General features: G+C 61.0%; 3 protein-coding genes across 3 annotated transcripts in view; 1 reads left to right on the top strand and 2 right to left on the bottom strand.

The window, feature by feature from the left end:
- VOLCADRAFT_121785 (uncharacterized protein) overlaps window positions 1-2257 on the bottom strand; it is a gene marked incomplete at its 3' end in the record, with an annotated part of 4065 nt that extends 1808 nt beyond the window's left edge. Inside the window, exons 1-5 of the mRNA XM_002959135.1 lie at window positions 1853-2257; window positions 1506-1754; window positions 929-1077; window positions 502-564; window positions 33-133 (exon numbers count right to left, since the gene is read on the bottom strand). Of these exons, the coding sequence (XP_002959181.1) occupies window positions 33-133; window positions 502-564; window positions 929-1077; window positions 1506-1754; window positions 1853-1976 (686 nt within the window). The remainder of the gene's footprint in view (window positions 1-32; window positions 134-501; window positions 565-928; window positions 1078-1505; window positions 1755-1852) is intronic.
- Window positions 2258-3429: 1172 nt separating this feature from the next.
- On the bottom strand, window positions 3430-5083 carry VOLCADRAFT_108512 (uncharacterized protein; the record flags this gene model as incomplete). Its single annotated transcript, XM_002959134.1, has 4 exons — window positions 4969-5083; window positions 4575-4842; window positions 3992-4193; window positions 3430-3695 (listed from the first exon to the last, which is right to left on the bottom strand). Exons 1-4 carry the CDS (start codon window positions 5055-5057, stop codon window positions 3430-3432), a joined length of 825 nt encoding a protein of 274 aa, XP_002959180.1. The 5' UTR covers window positions 5058-5083.
- A 147-nt stretch (window positions 5084-5230) lies between these two features.
- Window positions 5231-7213, top strand: VOLCADRAFT_121783 (uncharacterized protein; the record flags this gene model as incomplete). Its single annotated transcript, XM_002959143.1, has 4 exons — window positions 5231-5374; window positions 5521-5811; window positions 6011-6254; window positions 6807-7213. Coding segments are annotated over exons 1-4 (960 nt in total), but the record flags the coding sequence as incomplete, so codon positions are not given.
- Window positions 7214-10335: the final 3122 nt, after the last annotated feature.

The following is a 10335-nucleotide window of genomic DNA, read 5'->3' as shown; positions in this document are numbered from 1 at the left end:
CCCAGGCCCCCTCCCGCTCCTGACCCACCCACCTGTACGTGACGCCCTTGGGTCTGTCCCCGAACACCAGCGGAGCCCCCGTCGCGAAGGCCGCGATGTAAGCCAGCTGCTCGCCGTTGTAGCTGCAGCGAACCTGAGGGGGGTCACCCCGTCGGGCGACCGTTCGTGTGTGGCGGGAAAATCAGCAGGTACCCTCTTAACTCCCCACCACCAAACACACATAGCGGAAGGCACTCACAGGAGGCACGCATACATACATACATACATACATACATACATACATACATATATACGTACATACATACGTAGTTGCCAATTTTCCGCTCTTTACAGCTCCTTGCATATGCCGTCTCCCCCGCCCTCCTTCTCGGCCCCGAGGCCCCCCAGGCACAACCAGCGCTCGGCTGGGAATATGAAAGCCGCCAGGCACCGTGTCAGTAACCATGTACAGCAACACACTTGCCGTACACCCGTACAACCAGCCTCCCATACGCCCCGTACCTGGTTCCAGAGCGGCGACTCGGTAAAGTCGCCGTCCTTAAACTCCTGCAGCGTCACACCAATCTGCAGGTGTAGAGGGGCAGGGAGGAGGGTGGCGACGTAGGAATACGCCCTTCGTGAGCCCTGAGCCCACCTGCCGCTGCCTGCAACCTGTGTCGCCTCCCCTCGTTCTTTGCCATCTCCACCTCTTCCCACCACTGCCACTCATCCGCACGTCTGACAACATATCCGTGTGGTGGCCACCCATACACACACAGTTTGTCCCCTCGCAGCAACCCCTCTCTCCCCTCCCTACGCCCTCCCCTTCCCCCCCCTTCCACCTCCCCCCCCCTCCCCTCCACCTCCACCCCCCCCTTCCCCTCCACCTCCCCTCCCCTCCACCTCCCCTCCCCCCCCACCTCCCCTCCCCTTCCCCCTCCCCCTCCACCTGGCAGAACATTCTGAGGTAGAAGGCCGCAGTGGGGTCCGCCACCCGGTCCCCGCAGCGAATGACGTTGCCCGTCTGGGCGCCGTGCTCTGGACCCATGGACGTCTCCACAACCACCGCCTGGGGCCGGTGCCGGATTATCCACTCGCCTGTGAGGGGAGGGGTAGGGAGGGGAGGAGAGGGAGAGGGCCGGGGAGGGGACCCGGGGAGGGGGCGGGCTCAGAGCAAGCGCGCAGGGAGATCCCCCGACCTACAACATCAGCATCATGGGAGGTCATCCGCCTATGATGGCCCATCTATGATCGCCGTTGTGTTTCCTGACCGAACAGCAGAGCAACGTAGTGAGGGAGATTGTGCACCAGCCATGCTGGCGGCCACTTGGGATACACCCGGATGCGGCGGCGGGCGGGCCCCACAAGCAGCGACACGGCCACTGCTATGAAGGGGCCCCATGGCCCTTACCCCCCTCCCTTCACGCCGATCACCCTGGCAATGTGTCCGCCCAACGTCATTATCCCCCATCCGCCGATATGGCCCCCCCGGCAATATGAAGTGCCCTGCATCCTCGGGGCCCCACCAATGTGCGGTTGGGGCTCCAGGTGCTCCACTCCAAACACGTGAATGGCGGTGCCCGTCTCCGGGCAGTGCAACGTGAAATCAGGGCCGCTGGAGGACTGACGACGGGGGTCCGGGCTGATGGTGGCTAAGGGCTCGGCGGCCGGCACGGAACGGCAGAGGACCGGGCGGTTAAGCTTGGAATCTGACCACGATGATATGCACTTTCGAGGTGCGGCAGGTTGCGCGATGGTTGCAAGCGGGGAAGCGCCTGGCAAAGGGTAAGGTAGAGGAACGCGCAGCACGGATGGAATGATGACTGTCACAGGAAGGTGGAACGCAAAGACTTCATTAGGACATCTTTCTTACCGGTGTAAAACGCAGGTCCCAATTGGCTTGGACAAGCAAAACTATAAGCGATGATTGCTCGGTCATGGCCGTTGGTGCGCATGCGGCTGCGCCCTAAAGCTGTTTGCCGCGCGCAGCTCGTCATTTGTCAAACTTATAGCTGATAATGCGTAACCTTCAATCCACAAGCCCCAACGCAAGCAAAGGAAACAACTGAAAGGAGTCGGCTTACTGATACACCTAAAATCCCATCATCTCAGACTGTTTGTCTACTGCCAAGATGAAGCTGGTTTGGTCAAGTTTACATTGAGGCACAATTGTAGCAGAAATCTTCACGAGAGAAATTGATTTTATAAAACTGATTGAGCTTCACGATATAGGATCCGCATATCAAGCTTTTTCCGCCTGATCGTTCCAGAACATAAGATACATATGGGGCGATGCTCTGGCAAGGCCATTTCACCGAACCAACTATCGCCCTCGGAAGCACGGCTCCCTGTACAATGACTCCCGCATTGCCGCTGTACACCTGAGCGCTGTAAAACGGAGCTACAGTAATTGGCATTCATAGCAGCTGTACCTGAAGGCACAGCAGGCACTCCCGTAGTGCGCGCTCGGCATTCAACGCCATCGAACCAGTTACTGCTGGGAATAATTTGTATGCGAAGATGCGGACTCTCGTTGGAAACGCAACGCTCTGCCAACCTGCCCTTTCGATGTTCAATCAGAGAAGGCCCTGCTCAGGGCGCTCATGAACCCCGTTCTGGTGAACCAACATGGGTGCACTCTGTCCCCCTCACAGGGTCCTCAAATAAAACCGACCCAGCAGCGCCATTCCACCGACACCCACATGTAAACCTCCAGCGCCAAAGCCCGGCAATCAAAACTGTCCAGATTGGTCAGGTGGACCCCGCGGAGGGGAGCCACTCGATCCGCACCCCGCTGTTGTACTGTCCCTCTCCTCCATGCATACGTACATACAGCCACACAAAAATAGACACAGAGATTCCTGACCCGGCCGTCAAAATTGGCAAAGAGCCGGCGCGCTGGCAGGCCAGGTACTTAGGCCGGGGCCCCGTTGCGCAACAAAATTGTCCGGGGGAGCTCCCCCGGCACATACACACACATACATACATACACACACATACATACACACACTACAGGGCACCTACCAGAGAGTCCCCTCCTTGCCGATTGCACCTTACTTTGGCACCACTGGCATCTCTTGCACTACGTCACCACATAGTACGATGTTTCGACATGTAGTACAGCATTCCCAATTCCGTACAAATGCAAAACACCCACCGTCAGAGTACCGCTTCGCCTACCGGACTCACCCGACTGCAATGGAGGTCCTATACACTCCCAAGCGGCGCAATCCCGGCAGCAACACGCACAGGACCGGACGCCGCAGGCCTCCCTCCCCCATATGCCATCAGCCGCCTCAGCCAGCCTGCGTACCCGGGGCCCCTGGAGCCCACCGCAGACAGTGGCGACTGCTCCCCCTCAACCCGGAGGCCTCCATTCCCTTCCGTCCCCTCCTCCAAACACACACACACACTCTCTCCGAGAAACCCCTCCTCTCCCCACGCGCTTCCTCACTCCTGCTGCCGCGCCTTGAGTCCCGGCATGAGCGGCGGCAACACGTCCTTCTTGTCCTTCCCGGTGCGCCCCGCGCCGCTGCCGTCGCACACCAGCGCCACATCCATGCCGGCCTCCGTCTTGGCGAGGGCGGCCACAATGCCGGGTCCGAAGAAGGACTGGATCTTGGGCCGGAAGACCTCCCACTTGTCCGTATCAAGACTGCTGGAGAACTCGAGCACCAGCGTGTAGGCGCCCTCCTCGCTCACCTCCTCGCGAATGCCTACCGCCAAAACCACATTATTACCACATTAATACACAAGGTCGGGTCAGGGAGGAGCAAGTAGAGTACAAGAACCGGGGGGAGTGGAGAAGTAGGGGCCGCTGGCGGATTGCTAAGCGAGCAGCACACGCACGTACATGCCTCCTCCTACAGACGCAGATCTGCTGTGTTGGAGTGCACCCCAGCATGGGGAAGGGTGCAGGGAAGCCAACAAATGATCCGACCCCCCAATGGTGGAGCCCATTCCTCCTTTGATTCCCCCCCATATACACACACGGACACACAGACAGACGTACCCGTGAGCACCGGCAGCAGCTTGCGTGCGATACCCCCCGGGCGGTTGGGTTTGAAGATGCGGTCCAGCGCCTCCTCCAGGTGCTGCTCGTCTCCGTACCTGAAGCGGGTCACGTCCTCGCGGATCTGCTTCTGGATGTCTGTCATCTGGCTGTCCCGCAGCGCAAAGGCCTCCTTCGTGGTCTTGCAGGGAACAGGGCGGAGCTGCAGGGGGGGCAGGGGGAGAGGCGCGGCGGGCGGGGCGGGGCGGGGGTGAGAGGAGGGATGAAGGAGTAAAGCGGGAGGACGCGGTCTGAGGGGGCGAGAAGTGAATTACTGACCGATAGGGACTCCTGGAAGCACAAGGCCTTGGCCTGACCCCCCCCCCCCCGTGATAACCTGCTGCTGTTACCACTTGTAACCAACATCTCGCCCCTTCCCCAGCTCCCCTCCCTTTGAGCTCGGGATTCCCGGTCCAATACGCCAATAACGGCTCTGGCTCCGGCAAAAAGCTCAGATAGCGTTCCTTAACCACAACGAGGATGCCGCGGTATGCATCCGACCCGGCGCTGCAGTCCGGCCGAACACCACCTCCAGGTGCCGCACCTGCGCATAGCTAAGCGCGAATCCCAGTAAGCTGATCGGGAAGCCGTAGATCAGGAAAAGAGACGAAAGGTCAGCTCCCGGAAGGAGCGTCGTGTAGGCGCCGAAGCCCCAGACGAGCAGGCCGAGGCCGATGGGTGTCAGGATGGAGCCGAATGACACCTTGGAGATATTGAACTCGTTGTCGTCCACATACTCCACTGGAGACTTAGAAGCTGGCTTAGATGGAGCTTGGGGCTCCGCGGACGCACTTATGGAGACAGCGCTACGCCTGCGTAATTGCAGGTCGTCCACACGAAAGAGCATCGCTCTGTCAAGCAAACGATTCACCTTACAGACTTCCTACGAATAAAACTTATAGAAAACATGACGTAACAGCAGAGGGTGGCATTCGCACCTTTGGCACCGCGGCAGGCAAGGAGCAAGCTTGTGGACCGGCGTCGAGCGACGCACGGTGCAGAGGGTGCCGCAAGGAACGCGCAACATCTTGCTAATGACAATGAAATATGTTTATCAGACTCTTGAGGTCCTTAGAGCAAGGCCGGAACATGCAAAAAATCCATGCGCTGGCGCCGAAACCAAGAGTCTCAAAAATTACCCTGCGACTCACCGCAACGATGCACGCATAGCTGCTTGATAACGACAAACTTTTGTGCACGTAATTAAATGACAATCCACGAATAGCTACGCAAGGGGCAAGGGCCTTTCGACATCCCTGGGTGATCACTAGGTCAGGTCCCTTCGGTAGAGTGGTGCATCGCACAGTGTACTGCGTCCTGCTCGAGATGAATGCCGCCAACCAGGTGTGCCAATCCCATGCCTTTGTTTAACGTCAGCTGGTCTCTGTCATGTCCTGCAACAGCTTGCCGAACGACCCAAGGCACCTCCCAGCAACGCCGCCCAGTACTTACAATGCGGATTCGGAACGATTGGGAATGCCTCGATGCAGGACGGCGCTACGAACGAACCCAGCGCTTCCGGACATGACGTCAATTGCTTGCAGCTGCAACTGCACACGGACGAGGCTGTTTGGATGCGCCAAATCGGCCACCTAAAGGATTGGTGCTCAAAGACCCGCAGCGTCAAAGTTGGAATCCCGGCACGTGTCGCCGCACCGTTGGCAGCCAGCAGCCTCAGGTTGCTGTGGCTTTTTCCAAACCTGCAGCACCTGGACATCACTTTCAATAGCACCCACAGCCGCATGGATCAGTCCGTGGTGGTGGCCTGTGCGGAGCTGCTGGTACGTGGGACCTAGGGACGGGAGAAGATGGGACTGGGCCCTACTGTACCCGTCCTGTCAAATGGGATAGTCCCCACCCCTCCCACATCCACACCCACTTTAAATACCTGCTTTCGCCCACTTCCCCCCTTCATCAACTCATATCCACGCCTCGGTCTTCCCCCTCCTGCAACCCCTGTCCATAACCTTGTCCCTCCAGAACCTGACCAGTCTTCAGCTTTCAGGCGGCCACCTGGCTCGCAGTGGTCTCGACCTGGGTGTGCTGACGAGCCTGTGGCGGCTGCGGACTCTGGCGGTGCGGCCCCACAGCGACGAGGAGCTGGATGGGCTGGAGGACGAGCACCTGGCGGGGGTGGCCCGACTGAAGGGTCTCACCAGCCTCAGCCTGAGGGCCTCAGAGAACGTCACCGATGAGGGCATGGGAGCGCTCACGGCGCTGACGGGTGAGTGGGTGGGTGGTAGGGGTGTGGGAAGGGCAGGAGTGGAGGAGGGGGATGAGCGCGGTGAGAGGGGAAAAGGGAGGAAGGAAGGAAGGAAGGAGTACGATACGTGGGGTTGGGGTTGCGGCTGATGGGGAGGAGGGAGGGGGGAAGGGTCTGGAGGCAGGGGCGCTATGATAGCGATGATTGCACCTGTGATGGCAGTTGCAGTCTTTGCTGCAGTAGTTGGATAAGAAGCGGCGACGACCCTGGTAAATGCAAGTGGTTGGCTGTACGTGTAATCATCACATACACAGAGAGGGTGTGTCGTTGATGGGTGCCTTAATGGACTTCGCAGTCGTTGCTGCGCCTGCCCGAGAAAGAGAGACTTGCCTGCGCCCCACGGCGCCCTTCGCCCCACTCCCTACTCGCCCCGTCGTCCTCTCCTGCCGCTAGTCATCTCCCACACAGCCATCACCTTTTCGTCGTCATCGATGTAATCCAATTCACCCTCGGCTTCAATCCCAATAACTCGGGGGCTTCCTCCTGCCCCCCTGGCCCCCCGCTCCCCCACAGGTCTTCGGCACCTGAGTCTGGTGCCCCTAGGTCTGTGGGTCACTCGCGAGGCCATTGCTGCCCTGTCCGCCGCCATGCCCGCACTGGACCACATATCCGTCGGACTGCACGAGTCAAGGCAGGTGGCCGTTCTGAAGGGACTGCAGGAGAGGACACCGGCCAGCAGACCCCAGCAGCAGCAGCAGCCGCAGCACGAGGAGGCAGCGGGGCCGGCCGCCGCGTCTGCGCCCGCCATTTCGTTGGTTTTGAATTCGCCCGAAGTGTCGACCAGCAGCTTCTTCTCCACACTCACGCTGGTGTTGCGGCCTGCGCTGGTTAGCTTGCGTATGGCTACCGTAGAGAGTACGGACTCGTCCTTTCTGTTGGCGGTTGGCACACTGGTGCACCTGACGGAGCTCAAGATGGGGGTAAGGGGGGGGGAGGGAGAGCAGGAAGGGACTATGGGAACTACTTACAACTGGTATCCCTGCCGATGGAGGGGGACGAGGAGGAGGGGGGGCTCAGGGCGGTAGGGGGACGAGCCTGAAGGTGGGCCGCCACAGTGACCTGTCTACTAGGGGAGGACTGGGTTGACAGGGACATCTGGATCCCCACCACCCCCCGCATCACCTCACTTAAACCGAGCGAGGTTGTTGTGCTGAGGGAGGGTGGAGAGGTGGATCAGCTGAATGGATAGATGGATGGGTATGTGGGTGGGAGCTTCTCGGGACGGTGGGGAGGGGCGGTATCCGTCCTCTCTGTCCTCATGTTCCGGTTCATGGGTGATCCACCTGCCTGTGTACCCCACCTTTCCAATTCCCTCCCCGTCCTCTCCTGGCAGCGAGGAGGGCCCCGACCTAGCTTGCGGTGTTTCGTAATGTTAATCCATGTTCAAGTTGGAGGACATGAAGCCTTTCCCCCCCTGCCTTCCCCCCCACTACACAACCCGCCCCCACCATTCCCCACTCCAGGTGAGTCTTGTCCCGGAGGGCGGTCAGCCCTTCACGTGCAACCTGGCGGCCCTGTCCACCCTGAACCGGCTGCACACTCTGGAGTTCGCGGTGACGCAGGAGCTGGGGCTGCCGCTGTCAGTTAAGATGGTCAGGTGGGTGATAAGGCGGGTAGGGGCCGGGCGGTGCCTGCGGATGGATTAGAAAGGGCGATGGCGCATGTGCGTGCGGCTGCTGCCTCCGGTATCGTTCCATCCATGAAGCTAACAGGTGGCGGCTGCAGGTGGCGGTAACAATCCCTGTGTGTGTTTAAATGAATTCCAAGGTACGATGCGAAAATGTATTCAGGACACGGAATAATCATCATAATGTTGTCCCCCCCCTCTCCCCTCTCTGCCTCCCCTCCCCTCCCCTGCCCTCCCGTCCCCTGCCCTGCCTCCCCCTGTCGAGGGCAGCCTGCTGGCCCTGAGCTGGCCGCGCCTGCGCAGTCTGAGCCTCAGTGCGATGACCAAGCCCGAGGTTGCGCCCGAGGCACTGGGGCTTCTGGACAACTTTAGCCACCTCACGTCGCTGTCGCTGTTCGCGCCGCTGGACTACGGCGGGTGCGGGAGTAGGGAGGGGGCGGGGAGGGGGGGGAAAGGGGTTCGGTGGAGGGCCACTCGCAGTTGGGCGTGTCCTACACGGAAAGGTGACGGCCTAGCCCACCCTGAAAGCCATAAGGGTCCGGGAAGGGGGCGGGGGGATCGTCTTCCCTGGGCCTTCAGTTTTAGTGAATTTCGCCGCGCAATGGCACCTCCTCACCCCCTCCTCCTGCCCTTCCCCCTGCCTTCGAAGGGACGAGGAGGACCCGTCCTCCATCAACCTCCCCGTCAACCTCCGCTACCTGCCCCGGGGTCTCAAGCACTTGGTGCTCGAGTGTGCGAACCTGTGTGCGGACACAACCCGGCCCCACAGAGGAGGAGCACGAGGAGGGGGCGGCCCATCAGGTGCAGCGCCATCGCCACCGCAACAGCAGGCCCCGTCTACCGGCCACGACCCGAGGCAGAACGGAGGGGGAACGAGCACGGAGCCGCCGCCGGCCTCTCCCTCGCCAGCACGCAGCTCTCTCAGCGAGGCCGCTGCAGGGCCGGTGGGCGACTGCGCCAGTAGCGGCCCCGGTGTTGACGTGGGAGTAGCCGCTAGTGCGTCTCTGCTGCCCCACCTGGAGCAGCTGGAGCTCAACAGCTGCCGGGTGGCGGAGGATCGCCATCTGGCCCAGCTGCTGGGAAGTGCCAAAGGTGGGGACCGGAGGGGGACTGAAGAGGGGAAGGGGGTACGAACGGAGGGCGGCAGCAGCACCTCTCGCCGCTCCCTTCCTTTGCTCCCACGGGGCTGCACCACTGCTGTCTTTCTCCGCCGGGTCTTCCCTGCACCCAAGTCTAAACCCGCTTACCTTGTGTTTCACCATACGTATCCACGCTTCGCCCCATCATTCCCTCTCCCCACGCTCCCAACCTGCCGCCGCCCCCACCCCCATCCCAATTGAGGTGATCAGGCCGCTTAGTTTATTTTCATTGCCACCAACTTAAGGTTTGTTCATCGCATTTTCCCCCTTTTTCCATCTCATCCCTCCCCCTCCCTCCCCCTCCCTCCCCCTGCCGCCCCCTCCCTCCCCCTCCCTCCCTCCCCCTCCCTCCCCCTCCCTCCCTCCCCCTCCCTCCCCCTCCCTCCCCCTCCCTGGTGGTGTTCAGGCCTGCGCCACCTGGAGCTGACTGACGTCCGGGGCCTCACCGACACCTCCCTCTCCGCCCTCAGCGGCCTGACCCGCCTCGAGCACATGGTCGTACGAATCGCCACTGCGGCGCCATCACCCTCAACCTCATCACCACCAACAGGAGCAACAAGAACGTCCATGTGGGGAGCAGCGCCGGGACGGACAACATTAGCATCAGGGACAACACCATCAACGGCCGCTGCTGCTACTGCAGCCGCGGAGTCCACCACGCCCAGTAGTGGGGGTAGGGGTGGTGGCTGTGGGGGTGTCAGTCACCGCAGCCTCCTAGCTCTGCGCCACACCAGCACATTGCGGCACCTGGAGTGGAGTCTAACGGAGCCGCTAGGAGTGGCGGAGGCGGAGGCGCTGCTGGCAGCCTCGGGGGGCGGACTACTGGCGGCACTGGGGGGCCTGCAGGAGCTGTACCTGGATGTGGTTCCGGAGCTCAAGGGGACAGGGGGTAAGACGGCCCACGGTGGTGCTGGTGGCGCCGGAGCCGGCGCGGCTGCGGGGGGGGTTGGCGGAAGTGGAAGTGGAAGTGGTAGTAGTAGTAGTAGTTGGCGGGAGCGGTTGCAGCAGGCGCTGCCCTTGTGTACGGTGGCAGAGCGGCCGGGGATTGTGCTGTACGACCTGTGGAATGACCGTACGGTTCAGGTGGTGGGTCCGTAGACGTTGGTTCTCCCTGGGACCGATGTCCCAGGGCTGCTTGTGCTGGAGCACTGACGCGGCAGGAACGCCTTCATCATGCGGTAATCGCTTGTTCACTCCTTTGCATTGCCGGCATTGTATTGGATTATAAATAATGTGATGGCGTGTCCATGTCCATATCCATATGGCTTGCCGCGGG

This window comes from Volvox carteri, assembly GCF_000143455.1.
Source record: "Volvox carteri f. nagariensis unplaced genomic scaffold VOLCAscaffold_128, whole genome shotgun sequence".
Taxonomy (NCBI): domain Eukaryota; kingdom Viridiplantae; phylum Chlorophyta; class Chlorophyceae; order Chlamydomonadales; family Volvocaceae; genus Volvox; species Volvox carteri.
The sequence above is the reverse complement of the archived record's forward strand: the minus strand, read 5'-3'. Positions and strand labels throughout refer to the sequence as shown.